The 15,292-nt window shown below is 42.1% G+C and overlaps 1 protein-coding gene across 21 annotated transcripts in view; it reads left to right on the forward strand.

Annotated features, from left to right (window-relative positions):
- Positions 1-15,292, forward strand: part of SLC20A2 (solute carrier family 20 member 2) — a 58,603-nt gene that overhangs the window by 22,613 nt on the left and 20,698 nt on the right. For all 21 annotated transcript variants that reach the window (XR_014228464.1, XR_014228465.1, XR_014228466.1 and 18 more), the window contains 6 exons: positions 2,571-3,121; positions 7,870-8,010; positions 9,250-9,335; positions 11,400-11,496; positions 13,517-13,633; positions 14,333-14,536. Coding sequence is in view for 9 of the 21 variants with exons in the window: in XM_082314852.1 (XP_082170978.1) it covers positions 2,833-3,121; positions 7,870-8,010; positions 9,250-9,335; positions 11,400-11,496; positions 13,517-13,633; positions 14,333-14,536 (934 nt within the window). In the remaining 12 variants the exon portion in view is untranslated. The remainder of the gene's footprint in view (positions 1-2,570; positions 3,122-7,869; positions 8,011-9,249; positions 9,336-11,399; positions 11,497-13,516; positions 13,634-14,332; positions 14,537-15,292) is intronic.

Below are 15,292 nucleotides of genomic sequence, written 5' to 3' on the forward strand. Positions count from 1 at the left end.
TTTTCTCCCAAGGCCATATATCCCATTCCACAGGGAGGGAGGCTATGTAGCTGCCTCTCTGAGCTCTTTGCCAAGAGCCCCGCTGACAGACTTTGGGAAACTCTGGCCTTCACAAGGAGTTTTAGGAGCACACATGCACACGCTTGAAGTCTTAATTTCTTTGGGACCATCTGGAGTTCTTCTCCCCCCCCTCCCAGGGAAGCTAATAAAGGCAACCTTGTGACTTAGTGGTTTATTTTGGAAGCTGCAGGAACTCGCTGTGGCTGGCGAAGCCAGATTTGGCAAACGTTGTCCCGTGAGCTCCGTTGCGGTGGGGGAATGTCACAGTCCCCCTGTTCTTCCTTATCCTAGAAATTTGGTCACTGCAGTAAATTGGTAGGTTGGTTAATAAGTGGAGAAAAGACAGATCTCTGTTGGGAATAAGGGTGTACTTTCATCTTGCGAGTCCGAAGGAAACGAGTCTCTCGTAATCACAGCATCTGTGGATGCATGCATGGATCTCAGTCAGCCTTGCCCATTTTCAGGAGAGGAGACTGGGGCACTGAGGCCGACTTGGCAAAGGTACTGCCTAAACCCATGCAGGATGAAGTGCACTTCATCTCCTAGCAAAAATCTGATACACATAATAGAAATTTTTTAAGAAATTAATTTAACGGAGTTTTGTCTTCCTTCACAGGCAAACGAGTGCGAACTCTAATTGTTTCTTCCAAATATTGTTAGCCTTTTCTGTCTCTGTCAAGTCCTTCGCCACTCAATGGGCTGAGTGCTCATGAATTATAAAAAGGCAACAAGTCTTCAAACATTAAAAATGCATTGGTGCTTCATTTTCTCATGTTATCTCATAGTATAAAAATCCTTATACAAATGTTTTTAGCCATTAAGACCTTCCGAGATGTTATTTTAGACTGTAAGGCATTCAAGGATTGATGTCTGCTCCATGTCTGGAAAAGACTGGAGCAACAGTTGTTCAGCCAGTGTGGAGCCTGGAGAAAGAAAGAGGGACATCTTTTCTGCTGAATATGTATATTTAGAGAAAGCATCAATCCTTGACATCAACTTAAGGATTTTCTAGGAAACACTTACATATAGATGTGGTATTTTCCTGTTGGTTGTTCTCAAGGATCCAGCATCTTGGGAATATGCAAAATCTCTTTTAATTTTTAGTTTTGCCATTATTTCAGAAGTTTCAGAGACCCTTCCTCCTTGCTACCGCAGGACCTACATTACACTGGGGTCATCGAAAGAAATTAAGCATGGTCTAGAAACTGTGGATGTGGGTATATTGTATGAGACTGAAGCGACTGTGGGGAAACTGAGAGAGAGCGGGAGGTGGGCTTGGGGCTTTTCATCTGATATCCTCTGATCTCTTGAAATGCTTCTTAAAACATGTGGAGTTGGCTGATGGATATTTGCTGCTAAATGTTCATTTAACCCCTTGCCACCTCCAAAATGGCACTTTTCTGGAGCCAAACAGCGTGGATAGGAAAGCAGAGGGTGGCTTGGGACGTCTTTGTGGTGGCTGCTAGCAGAAGAGAAGCAGCCCTCAGAAGAGGCAGATGGTTTGGGCAAATTTACTGCTAGCTTTTGACCATCTTGACATTGGTGTGGGCCTTGTTGCTCTGCTTAGTGGTCTTTTGGATGGTGAAGGTTTTATTTTTTAAAGTCCATTTTTCTCTGTCCATTTTTTGGTTTGAAAGAGCTCCCTCTTTTTTCAGATTAGACTAATTAAGGACTAATTAAGATGTAATTCAGAAGGTGATTATAAAACCGAAACTATCAAAAGAAATACTAAAAGATATCTATAACAATGGTTTGAATATAATAACTGTTAGTAATTGGTAACCATCTATAGGAAAGAGCAGAGAGCTCAACTTTTTAGTTAACCTTTTTTTACAGACTTCTCTAGATCTGTAGGGATACATGGGAATATTGCGATTATTGTGCCATTTCAGTGACTGAGAAGCTGTAAGAAAACTGTATTCTTACCGCATGGGATGTGATAACAGCAATAGATGAATATTAATGTTCTTCAGAGTATTCTCAGTGGTGTTTCCTAGACAGACACATAGATAAAATCATTTTTCAAAGGAGTGCATCCCTGGCTGCAGCTGATAAAATGTTGAGAGCTCTGCTGAGGTTGGTAGAGCTAGGTGACATACATCAGCTGGGAATCATATATTCATCATGGGTCTATATATTCTACGTGTCTTATATTCACTGGGTGCAAAGACTCAAGAAGAATCCTCCTTCTAGAAAGAGAGCTTATCGCACTGCTCGGTAAATTCAACACAAACAAAACCCCCAACCTTTCTAAAGCCTTTTAAATTGCTCAAAAGATTTTCTCGGTCAGTGATATTGCAAGAAACATATTGCTTTGGAGGTGACCTAATTTTAACCTTTTCTGAATTGCTTTATGATTAGAACAGTCACATGCCGAGGCAGGACCCCATTAGTGGGTTTAAATCATCTGTTTACTTCTGAAAACGCGCATTGTTATGGGCTCCGCTGAGTATTCCCTTTTTTTTTTTTTTTTTTTTAAATTTTATTTTCTTTTTTTTTTTCTGTTGCAGGACAGAACATCGCAGTTGTACCAGTTTGGGAGCAAAATATGGAATGTGTTTCACTGCTGACCGAATGCAGCCAAATGAACAGTATTTATAGTAGTTTGAAAATCAGCAGTTAGCAGTTTCTTCACATTCTAACACTACCCAGCACTTTCCAGAGAGAACTCATTGTTTACAAGAAATCTGCTTTCCAAATCCGTTGCGGTGCCCTCCAGCCTTGACTATTAACTATTTGCAAAGGGGAAGCTAATCTGCGGTTTGGGGAAAGATGGCAATGGATGACTACCTGTGGATGGTCATTGTGGGTTTTATCATTGCTTTTATTTTAGCCTTTTCGGTTGGTGCAAATGATGTTGCCAATTCTTTTGGAACGGCTGTGGGCTCTGGTGTCGTTACTTTACGCCAGGCTTGCATTTTGGCTTCAGTTTTTGAAACCACTGGCTCAGTATTACTGGGAGCAAAAGTAGGAGAAACAATTCGGAAAGGTATCATTGATGTTAACCTGTACAACAACACTGTCCCACTGCTGATGGCAGGAGAAGTGAGTGCAATGGTTGGTAAGTAATACTTTCCTATTCCAAGTAACGTTCATTGTGTATTTGTCATCCTGTTCATTGTGAATATTGTTAATTAAGTCTTCCCATCTTCTGGACTTGCACGTCTGGTTTTGTGTGAATGCAGGGGCCTTTTTTAGTCTCCTATGTTTTTTAAATGCTTCTAATAATTTACATTTTTCAATGGTTCACCCATTTAACTAATAGAAGAAAAAAAATGTTCAACATAATGGATCATATATATGTATTCCTAGAGTACTGAAAAAATTATTTTGGAGATTTTTATGATGATAAATGGAAAATATGTAAGCATAGCATTTGTGACTGTACAGAAGGTCCTACAGAAATAGCAGTTTGCAGTGAATATGTACAAGAAGGAATTACCTAAATTGTTTTTAAAAATTACAGAAAATCCAAACATATTTGCTTAAAGTGATTCTCTAGCTGAGTGATTGCAATTAATCACAGACTTCACCCTTGCCCATGGCAAAACTAAAGGAGCAGTAAAGATAGATGCTCATACATTTAAGGTCTTTTTAATTTTTCTGACTCAAACCGACAGCAGTTCAGTGTACCTTAGGGTCTGCTCCGCGTGCTTTTGTTTGCAGTTAAATTAATATCCTTTTAGAACAAATAGCATATTCTGAGGTAAGTAACATTAAGCCACGGTATTTACTCTTTGTTTATATGCAAGAGGCTTTGTGAGCTCTTGGAGAGCTCCCTCAAAGATCAATAGCAAACCTGCTTTTAAAGGGCAGGAGACAGCAGGAAGGAAACCCTTTCGCTGTGGGAGAGGCAGCCCAGGCAAGGAGCCAGCCTGCCCATCCCGCCACCGCATCTTCAGTCTGACAGGTCTGTGGCATCCCACGACAGGGCGGCGTGATTTACACGAGCATCGCAGCATCCTCTGTTAGAAAGGGATGCTCCACTCAAAGATTTTCTTCCTTAAACCTCCTTAAACCTAACCTAAATATTATTTCCACCTACCCCCTCTAACCTCCCCACAGTTTTCAGGCAGGACCTGCATGTGAGATAGGTGAATCCGTGCAGAGGTATACTACATGGCGTTATTTTCCCATTTCTTTGGGGAAATGGAAAAATTTTGCCTTTTTTTTTTTTTATTTTAATGGATCAAGATGGACATTGAGTGCCAGCGTCTGGACTCGTCTGAGGTGGCTTTGTGTGCTTGAGAGCCGGGAGGTGGTTCCCTTGGGCTTTCACTGCTCCTGAGCCTCCTGAAGGTTGGCCGCCTTCCCCTGCCCAAGGGGAAGAGGGGTTGATTAGCGAGAAATCGCTGCTGGGACTGCAGCTGCTTCCCCAAACGGTGCCTCTGTGAGGCTGCCAACTTAAACCACATCAAATGCTATTGGGCACCCCCCATCAGTTCCTCTTTCCCGGTATCTTGCAAGGTCAGCTGCAGATTTCTGGTCTTTCCCTCAAGCTGTAGGGTGGCTTCTTAATACCACTCCACTTGCATCATTTAGCCTTCTCCTTCCCGAGATAGCTCCATCATTTCCCACGGGCGTGTGCCTGGGAGCAGCGTGCGCTGTCTGAAATGTAAGCGACCTGCCTCTTCTGACCTTCTCATTCTTGATACTCACGGTCCCCGTGGAAGGAAGGGTCCTTTTCCTTTTCTGTATCTATTTTTGGCATCCTGATCCTGGCCGGGCAAATTTTTAAGTCTCAAATGCCCCCTGCGGAGGCAACTGGCCAGAAGCTCAAAGAAAACAACTTATTTGCATGCATATTTACATAAGCCTGTGTGAACTTCATGACCAGTTGCATTCCCTTCCTCCAGTAAGGGCATTAAGAAGAAATTCCACATTTTAAATCTCAGAATTAATCACAAGTTACAAACTGCAGATTTCCATTTTTTTTTTTTTCCTCAAATCCATCTCCAGCTTTTCTCTGGATATATGATATTTTTTTCTGTGTTTTCTCTGAGCCTTCCTGGATGTTTTCTTTTCCTCTTTCTGTTTTTGCTCTGCATTTTCCCCCACCGTTCTCTCATGCGTCATGATCATGTTTTTGTGAACAGACTTAGCTTCTGAATTTCGATGAGTCTTAAATGAGTCAACAGTCTGGGAGAGACCAAAAGTCGCTGTATCCTCTTTCCAGATGTTGGTGGAAGATCCTTTGATGCTTGCTGCAAACAGCAGATGGTGATTTTCAGGGCAACCTTCTCTCCTAAGAGAAAAGAAAGCAGGGAGTAATGGGATTAAAATTTTAAAATGTAACATTTTGTATTAATTTGTAGCATATTAAAATGTTGTTTGTTAGGTAGTTGGGAAGTTAGGGACTGTTGCTCTTGGGAGTAAATTGTAGTACTTCCCTAGCATTAACTAATTGTCAGGTTATTGTCAGGAATTGCTCAAGTGTTGTTCTGGTGATCCCGGTGGGAGCTGAAGTCAGCAGCTGGTGCAACCGAGGAGATGCCACCAACAGAGAGGACATCCCAGCCAGGATGAGCAAAGCAAAGAACTAACCCAGTCTTGCAGGTGGTGTGGCACTCGACGGGGGCTGGCGGCTGGCATGCAGCACTGGAGCCTCAGGAGAATAGACGCGGTGCCTTCAGCAGCAGGGGAGCATGAAACGCACCCTGAGCCGAAAGCCGGCCCTGGCGACTCTTGGTCAGGGCAGTCCGCAGCCAACCCTCTTTCTTTAGGAGATAGCAACCAGGAGGAAAGGGTGTGTGGCCACGGTGTCAGCAGGCGTGAAGAGTCTGAATTTGGGACTCTGTAACAGGTCTAGTGAGCTTCCTGCTTCCTAAGTTAGTTTTGCAAAGATAAAAATTAGGAACACGCATTTTATGTTGAAGAGGAGTTAAAGCTTTGATGTAGGTAGTTAAGGCATTGCAAGCCCCAGAGGAAAGTCCTGCTCTGGCTTGCTTTGTATTTTCTTCTGTTCCTTAATGTGCTTCCTTAAACTTCTTTAGACCATGCATTGTCTGTCTCAGACCATCCATCAATCCTCTACCACTTTCCCTCTTGCTCTCCTCTTTGTTTCCAAGGCGAAGTTGATTAAATAAGAAATAGTGCCATACTTCCTTTATTTCCCCCCCAACAAAAACCCCAGCCCTCATTACACATTTGCAGTGCGGCTGTGGCTTAGTTGCATTTTCCCTATTTTTTAGACTGAGTATTTTGTAATTACATATCTATGGCTGGCTTCTCGGTTTGTTTGGTTCTTTACAGATGTTGCCATCTGTTTTCTCTTTCACCTCACTTCCACTCACTGGTCTCTAGGTTCATGTCAAAGGTTTCAAAGTGTATTTATTTTTATTTTAGTACAGGGGAAGAGAAGCCAAAAAATTAAAGAGCAGGTGTTCCTTGTTTGATCTAGAATTTCCAATAGCAATAGAGTACCAGTTATTTTGGGATACTACCCCAGGAGAGATCAGTTTTACAAACTGATTGACTTCCAAACGTAGCTGTGTATGATGCCAGCAAATCGCCATTTGCAGATGGCTCCGTTTCAAGACCTTCAAACCATCCTCTCCTGTTGGAATTGAAGATGGAGGCTGAGATTTTGAGTAACAGCGTATGTTCAGCGACCTTGCTTTATCACCTGTGGCTGCTGCAGATCTCTTTAGAGAGGTGGCACAGGCCAGAAAATACGGGATCTCTTGTGGCAGTTTGATTGCTGCCATTGCGGCCTCTTAACACATGAAGATTTAGTCTTAAGGCCACGAAGTCTTAAGATGAAGAAGAGATCTTTCTAAGAACTCTAATATTAGGCGAGATCCGCGGAAAGCTTGTGTCACTGCCAAAATGATTTTGTTGTCCTGAGGTTAGCGCCACTTCAAGAGGAGCAGGGAACTCGGGTCCTTGCAATGTGAAAATGAGTTGGAGCATGGAGCTGCGTGCTGGAGGGCTTGGTGGCCAACTGTGGTCTGATCTAACTAACGAAAGTTGGGACTGAAAACAAATACAAGGCATCCTCTCTGGTACTTGGGGTCTTCCCCCGCCACACACACTCTTGGCAAACATCCTTCCTTGGGGTGTCTGTTGGGACACCAGATGTTGCATTTACTTTATAGACCAGTAGCCACCATCCCTTAGTTAGTTAGGGGATCTTATTTCCTTATGCCGAGGGTATCTTTGGCTACTCCACGACCAAGATAAACCTCTTCTGCAGTTCTGAATTTCTCCAGTGCTGCAATGAGCTGCAAATGAAGGCAGTGAGAGAGTCCTTATTCCCTTCTCAGTCCATTTTTCCTATAGAGGACTCCAGATGGCTGCACATCACTGAGAAGAGGCATAAAAGCTCCGTGCCCCACAATTTGAGCCTTTCTCTGGTAGCATCTGAATTCAGGAGCATGGGTAGTTCATTAGTGAAATGGTGGATGCCTCCTCACACTGATCACTTGGAGGCTTCCAGCTGCAGCTCTCAAGAATGAGGTTTTTCCAAGCTTGATGCAGACTGGGAGCAGTTTGTGTATTTAATCAGACAGGCTGTAAATACTGAAAACCTTCAGAGAAAAAAAAAAAAGCAGAACCGTTGTTCAGTGTAAAGAGCTGTTAGTAATAAAAAGTCATAAGTAAGATGCAGCATTCAAAGCTGCTATTAAACTGTCTTAGTATCTGCTTTTAGAGACAGAACAGGAACAAAACTCTCTTTAGGAGATCTCTGTTGTGCATGTGGAGTGTAGGCAGCGCTCGTAAAAGAATGTGGGTACGTGGCGAAGAATTTTCTGCATGACGTTATTGTTACTGTTGTTGTTTATGCCATATGGTTGTTTTTTTTTCTAGGTTCTGCTGTTTGGCAGCTGATTGCGTCGTTCTTGAGACTCCCGATATCGGGGACCCATTGCATCGTAGGTGCTACGATTGGATTTTCTTTGGTGGCAATTGGCACGCAGGGAGTCCAGTGGATGCAGCTTGTCAAGATTGGTAAGTGTTGTTTCCTTTTATGCATGAGGGTATGTGAAATAGTGTGCACTGCCTGCAAAAAACGTTCCCAGAAATCTGCTTTGTGCTGATAGCACTCCCTCCTTAAATCGTTTTCCACCCCAGTCCTGTCATTCAGAAGATGCACTGATGCCATGTTTGTTAAGGGCTGCAGTGTGTCTCAGATGGAGAAAGGGGTAAGATGCAAGTTGCACTTCCCCAGCAGTAAGCTGAGGAGACATTGTCCCTCAGAGACGTGCTTCAAGGTGACATTCCTCCTCTTCTAATTCTTTTTGTGTCAGCTCATACCACCTCGTTCTTGCTCTCAACAACACTAGCCATCATGTGAATGCCCACAGTCATGTTTCTCCACCCACCAGCTTCAGGGAGGCGAAAGCTGGGCATATAGCACATGTTTAACTCACAGCCTCCCACGGCCAAGATCAGCACAGCCAAGCAGGCATGTGAAGGAGTTTTCATTACTGTTTTAGAAGCCTTGTAAACCGAGTCGCAGCCTAAACCCTGTATTAAAAGGATTTGATGCTGAAGGCACGGAAACACAATTGAGCTTTAGAGAAGTTGGAGCAATGCATATTTTTTAAAATTCTGTTGAAAGTAGAAGAGAGTTTGCAATGACAGCAGAATCAATCTGTTAACCATGCCACAAACAATAAATCACTCTGGATGAGATTTCCAGAGCGCTGCCCTAATCCGGTTTTATTGAAATCAGTGGGAGTTTTGCCACCTACTTCAGTTAAATCAGTCCTGGACACTTGCAAATCTGGCCTGCAAAAAATATACGCACATTATTCATTACAGTTGATGCTTCTATGGCATTTTGGAAATTAAGACTTTTACCCTGCGAGCAGCATGGCATCCTGCTAGATGCAGTTGCTTTCCACTTGCTTGCGAGATTTGTGGTCATGGTGATTAGGAAATTACAGGGCTTTCTTGGTCCACTCTGCATCAAACTACAAGAAACTTTCCTGATGAATTTGATTGCTAAACTTGCAAAATTATCAGGAAATGCTTTGGCTGATGTTTCTAATAGTGCCTAGCATTACTTTGACTTTCATGAGTGTCAGTGGACATTGAGTTGCACCAGCTGTAAGTAAACATATGGAACATTCATTCCAGTTGTACAAGAACTGTTTTAAATTTATTGCTCATTAACTACTTACTTAAACAGTATTCTTGCATAATAGTTATTTCATGTTTCATTCTTTCTTTTCTTCAACACAGTTGCCTCTTGGTTTATTTCCCCACTGTTATCTGGCTTGATGTCTGGAATCCTCTTTGTGTTGATTAGATTCTTCATTTTAAACAAGGTAAAGAAATCTCACTGCTATAATGAGTGCTTGGTATGAAGGCTGTGTTCTAGCCTCCCATTTGAGTGCTGGCATTTCCAGAGTTGAAAGTTTGTGGCTTTCTTTTTGGACAGGAGACCAGTCATTTTTTTATAGCCATTGGAACTGTACTTGCTTTTAGCAGTTCTGTAAGCTCAGAGTAAGTAATTTGGCAGGTATTTGAGGCTTAGAAGGTGCTACGTGATAATTAATACTGTATATTCTGTTTGATTAAAGGATGGTACATTGAGATTGCTTCTGTATAAGTACAAACTTGTTGGCATTGACTTAGCCTCATGATAGCCATTCTGACTGTTATTTAAACAGAACAATCCTCCCTTGGAGATACTCTAATCGGTATTTCATAGTTGTGAAATTTTAAGCTTTGGTTTTCTAGCACATCAGACATTAGAAGATGAGCATCTGCATATTTCCTAGATTCTAAAGGAACCTGAATCGATGGGTTTTAGTCACCTCAGTCAAAAGTGGCAGCTCTGAGGTAACATCAGTCCATATATCTCCAGTGCAGAAGATGATTTGCCTGCCACCCAGCATGAACTGGAAACCAGAACACTTTTATCTGCCCTTTTCATTTCTCTCACACCATTCAACTTGCTAAAATGGGGGAGTGCAGCGCATGACAATGACCTAAAATAAGGGACACTATATTAGCAGTTATACAGGGAACTTAAATAGATGAGGGATTAATTCTTTTGCTATAAATAACACCACCTGTAACCTCAGCTTCATCATTCTTTATTTCTGATGTAAATAAATGCCAGTGATAAAAGCAGATGATAAATTTGATTGGACTTACCTTTGAATTTAAAATTACTCAAGTTGCATAAAGGATGAGGAAAAGTTCCTCTATTGCATTCAAAACCTAACAATTTAAGAAATTAGTCATCAAAATCACATGAACTCTGGCATAAAAGCCACATATTTAAGCATTCAGGAGGCAGAAAAAGTTTAAGCTAAGGAAATCGTCTTCTGACCACCATCTGTGCCATTCACAAAGTAGTAAGATCTGTACAGCTTCTGGCATAAGCAGGTAGCGACTTGCGTTGTGTGTGTGCATAAAAAAAAAAAAGAGCAGCTTTTTAGCTTGCGAGTCCATGGCCTGGTGCAGGGGTTCATGCCCTCGTTGGGGGTGTCTGTGAATAGCAGCTGGCCCTGCGGATACAGCCCGTGCTGCATCACGCTTCGGGACCGGGGCATAGCGCAGGGCGGCCGCAGCCTTTTCTCAGCTCCCTTTTATAGCTCATGGCAGCCAAAACAAAACCACATTAGCCAACCCTTAGCTTCGCCAGGCTCTTTGCAAACACGTGGAGCCCCTCAAAAGGCCAAAGCGGTCTCCTCACAAAGGCTTTTTCCATGGCTCGCACGGCGCGCTTCCGCTGCGCCGTCAGCTGAGCCTTTCCTTGTGAGCGCCGAGGGCACGGGACCGCGGCGAGCAGCAGGCACAGCGGCATGCTAAACATTGCACGCTCGCTTTATGTATGTTACCTCTTTAATACGGCCAGACACTTAATATATCAGAGACTTCTGTTAGCTGGTGGAAAGTGCCAGGCTGTCTCAGTCGAAACTGAGAGGTTAGGAATAAGGTTTTGCGATTAACATGTTGCAGCGATGCTTGTAGCCCTGCCCCAAAAATATCAAAGCCCTGTCCTGCTCAGCACCCTTCAGTTGTGCCGAGTGAAAGCGACTCCTCATCTTGGAGACAAGATAGGTAAGAAAACACTCGCAGGAAGAAACCTGCCCCCAGGTCACCCAGCAGGTCTGCAGCAGGCCTGAAAGTACAACCTGTCTCCCTGGTTCCCATTAACAGTGTCAAACTTCCCCAGAATGCTGGTGCTTGCCAGGACCGGCACGGTAGATTTGGGTGTAACCAGACAGGTCACCATCCTTTCCTCACCATCCACTCAAAAGCTCCACCTGCCTGGCACTGACTCGGGAGCACGTGTTTTCCCATGGCGGTTCATGCTGACATGAATCTGGTGGAAAATCCAGCTAACGTTTCCTTTTTTTTCCCCGATTTCTGTGCAGGAAGACCCTGTGCCCAACGGTCTCCGCGCACTTCCAGTGTTTTATGCTGCTACCATAGCTATTAACGTGTTTTCCATCATGTACACGGGGGCACCAGGTGAGTGAGCCGTCCGCAGCGGGAGGCACGGGAGGGAGGCTTCCCGCAGCGTATAACGATGCTCTGCCAGTGTGCTGTCAGGTAGCTGTTGACACCGCACAGTTATCTCCTACGTTAGGAGTTAACGAGGGCAAGAGTAAATCATACACCTCCCTGCATGCTCCTATTCGTGCTTGTGTTTTTGTGACTCCCCCCTGATCACTCTGGTTGAGGGGAAGAGCGCAGCTACAAAAAAAATCCCTCTTTAGAGGAAGGGGAAATATTGAGCGGCCAGCTTCGGCTGCGTAAATCCGGGCACGTGTTGAACTCTCAAAGGTATTCCAGATATGTGCATCAAGGAGGGAAAGTTCAGAGCGGGTGGTAAGGGCAGGTGGGCTGCTTGCACTCACTCTAATGCTATAGCTCCATTGAAATCAGCAGAGTCACTGTTCTGGCAGATCTGGCACAGAGCCTATTAATTAAATTTACTTCTTTATTTTCCTTCAATGATAAGAAGCCCTGAGCCTGTTTCTGTATTTAATGCATCTTCTTTCTTGAGTGCTGTGGTTTCATTGCAACTCAGTAGAAGGAAATGATACATGCAATTTTCGGGACTTTATATTTTTGTATATTTGTATATTTTATGTGCATTTATATGTTTGTGTTTATTTGTATTTGTGTTTATATTTGAACTTAAATTTATATTTTTATATTTATGTTTGTATATTTATATTCACACATTTTATGTTTATAGATTTGCATTTATATGTTTATATTTAACTTTACTTAAGGAGTGTACATTTAAACACGCATTTGTGGAAAAAGAGTTCAGAAAAAAGATCTTCCATGCTCTTGACTACTTTATTGAAGACTCTGGTCTTTAAATGTTATCTTTAGATTCGATTATTGCCCCAGAGCCAAGAATGAACAGGCAATTGAAGAGAGACTCCTGAAAATGCCCCTGAATTAAGAAAGCAGGCTTAGAAAGTGACCTTTTTTGAATAGAAATGTGTTTTCTCTAAAACCTGACGCACTAGATATACTAGATAAATGAAGTCGGTAGACTCTACTTCACAGCATAGCATTACTGAAATTAGTAAAAAGCTTGAGAGGTTCCCACTTTGAGGGTAACATAACTCAACTATTCCTTTTTCTTAAGTCTAATTGGCTACGAATCCAAGATGTTTCACAGTAAATCAGCTGTATAACCAACATTTCCTCATTAGTTGTACTGCAGAAGTAGGTCAGGCACTCTGCAGTGACTCATTAAGCAAAATAAATGAAATAAGAATCTTAATGTCCCTTCTGTTTCAGCTTAGCCGTCTCTAAAGTGCATGAATAAAAAGGTGGGACTCCATTTTTGATACTCAGGAAATACATATTTAGTCTCCAAGGCTGCCAATGTCTACTTGCAAGGATGAATTAATCACATAGGTTTCAAGATAGGCATGCATATATGGGTGTGAAAGATCAGAGTCCAAGCTCTTTCTTCATTAAGGGTCTGATCATTTAATTGAACAAGCACAAGGAACTTTGTTGGGGTGATACAGGAACACAAGTTACCGACATGATTGCGCATTGCAGGTCTGAAACTTCAGCTTTCAAGTGCTACATTAAGCTATTATCATAAGCAGATAATGGTTCAGATTAACCTAAGCATCAGGCTTTATTGACCAGAGCAAAGGGCAGGTAAATACTTACCCTAATGGGCAACGTCGTTTAACAGGCATTAGTGTATAAAATCACTGCAAATTTGTTTTAGTGGCCTTAATGGGGGAGTTTTGCCCCTGCCTTCTTTGGAAATAAGGTCACAGTGGGGTAACAGAGAACTGGAAGACTAAACCTGCAAATGTTTGCATGTCAACTAGACCTTAAATACTGCATTAACAGATATATATGTTAAAAATGATTAGCTCATTCATGTTACTTTTGAATACATTGTGAACACAGGCTTTTCTGCAACAGACTGCTCTTCCACTGCCTGAGATAATTAAGTCGTTAATTTACGGTTTGCTTGGGTTTTATTTCTTTGTCTTCACAGTACTGGGACTGGTACTGCCAATGTGGGCCATTGCTCTAATATCAGTTGGTGTATCCTTAGTATTTGCCATCTTAGTGTGGATTTTTGTGTGCCCCTGGATGAAGAGAAAAATAGAAAGTAAGTAGTTGCTTGATAAAATGCGAGTGATGTAAAACCGTGGAAAATCTTGTTTCAGAGCTGGAAGTGCCCTTGAGAAGTCACCTAGTCCAGTCCCCACCCACAGGCAGGATGTGCTTAAACTATTCCTCATGTATTTGTGTAACCTGCTCTTGAAAACCTGCCGTGGCAGAAATTCAAAACCTTGTTAGGCAATCCATTGCAGTGCTCACTTATTCTAGAGTCTAGCAGAAACAGGAAAATAAATCCTGGAATATAATCTGTTTTATATTTTATTAAGGAAACGTTAGAGAGGAAAAATCTAGCAGAATGATGATCTTGAAGTGGCTTCTTTAACTTTACAGTAAGTTGGGCTGATCACAGCTTTTAGCTTTACAGTGTTTTGCTTGTTTGCTACTCTCAACAAATCCAGTGTTTAAAACACAGAGAAAAGTTTCAGATTTCATTAATAAATGAGCAGCTCGGTGGTTTACTTCAGTTACCTACTTTGGCGAATTTTGTAGGAAGAAACAAAGATGCTCTAGAATTTTCTCAGATTAATTTAGTAAAGATAAGTGTTAGAAATAAATAAAGAATGTGTATGAAATGGAGCCAGGTTATTGTATCCACATTGATCTATGCCGTTGATGCAAACAGTGGAAACACAAGAAGCAGGACAGATAAGTTGGGTTTAAAATTACAGTACTGTTATTTCCTTAGGCCGGTTAAAGAAAGATGCTGCACTGTCAAGGATATCAGATGAAAGTCTTGATAAAGTTCAAGATGAAGAAACACCAGTCTTTAAAGAGCTTCCCGGTGCCAAAGCATCTGATGAGAGCACAATTCCCCTTACTGGCTCAGTAACAGAAGCTGCTGGGGCATCAGATGCTGTTGCAAATGGAAACCATCCACGTGTACCGTATGGTAAGAAACTAGAACAACACAGAGGGTTTATCTTCTCCCTGTGTCGACAGAGTTTCTTAACTGCAAGTAGGTCTCTCTGGTAAATGGTAAGTTAATGTTTGGGATTTCCAGCTCTAATCTGTCTTCAGCACTTGTGGGGAAAGATGCTCATTTACAAGTGATGTTTTCTAGAGAGGACTTAAAAACAATTACATTTTGTTTGGCTGTATTTCAAGTTTAGAAAGAGCTAAAAACAAAAATTACTTTCCCTTTTGCTTTACTTTGTATCGTTAATGGTGTTTCCATCCTTTTAAGCAGTGGAAAAATACAGAGAACACAAATTGCTGATGTATGAAGGTTAAATTCAGCATAAAGATGATTAGCATACTACCACAGGAGATGAAAAGATTTGGGCTTTAGTTGACAAACGTATGACCGTTTGGAGTGTGTCCACTAGAAAAATCTCACGCATTGTTTTCTGAACCTATATTTATAAGAAGTAGGCTTGTGTGCATAAAGTTCTTTTTGTTCTCCCACGTGGTGGGATCGCAGCCCCCCCACTTAGCAGTCTGCTGACTTTGAATCACTTTGCTACCATCTACACAGCCCTGTAATTTGGTTAATAAATGCCTAATATATTCAACTGATTCTTACAGAATCAAATAAGTCATGACGTGAAGCCCTTTGAGTGTGTGCTTCCAGTTTAAAAATAGCTAAAACCAATTCTGAATGTTGCACAGTGGAAATCTGGGAATTCAGGAAATGAAAAAGATAGTT

Source organism: Platalea leucorodia (genome assembly GCF_965183815.1).
Source record: "Platalea leucorodia genome assembly, chromosome: 6".
NCBI lineage: Eukaryota > Metazoa > Chordata > Aves > Pelecaniformes > Threskiornithidae > Platalea > Platalea leucorodia.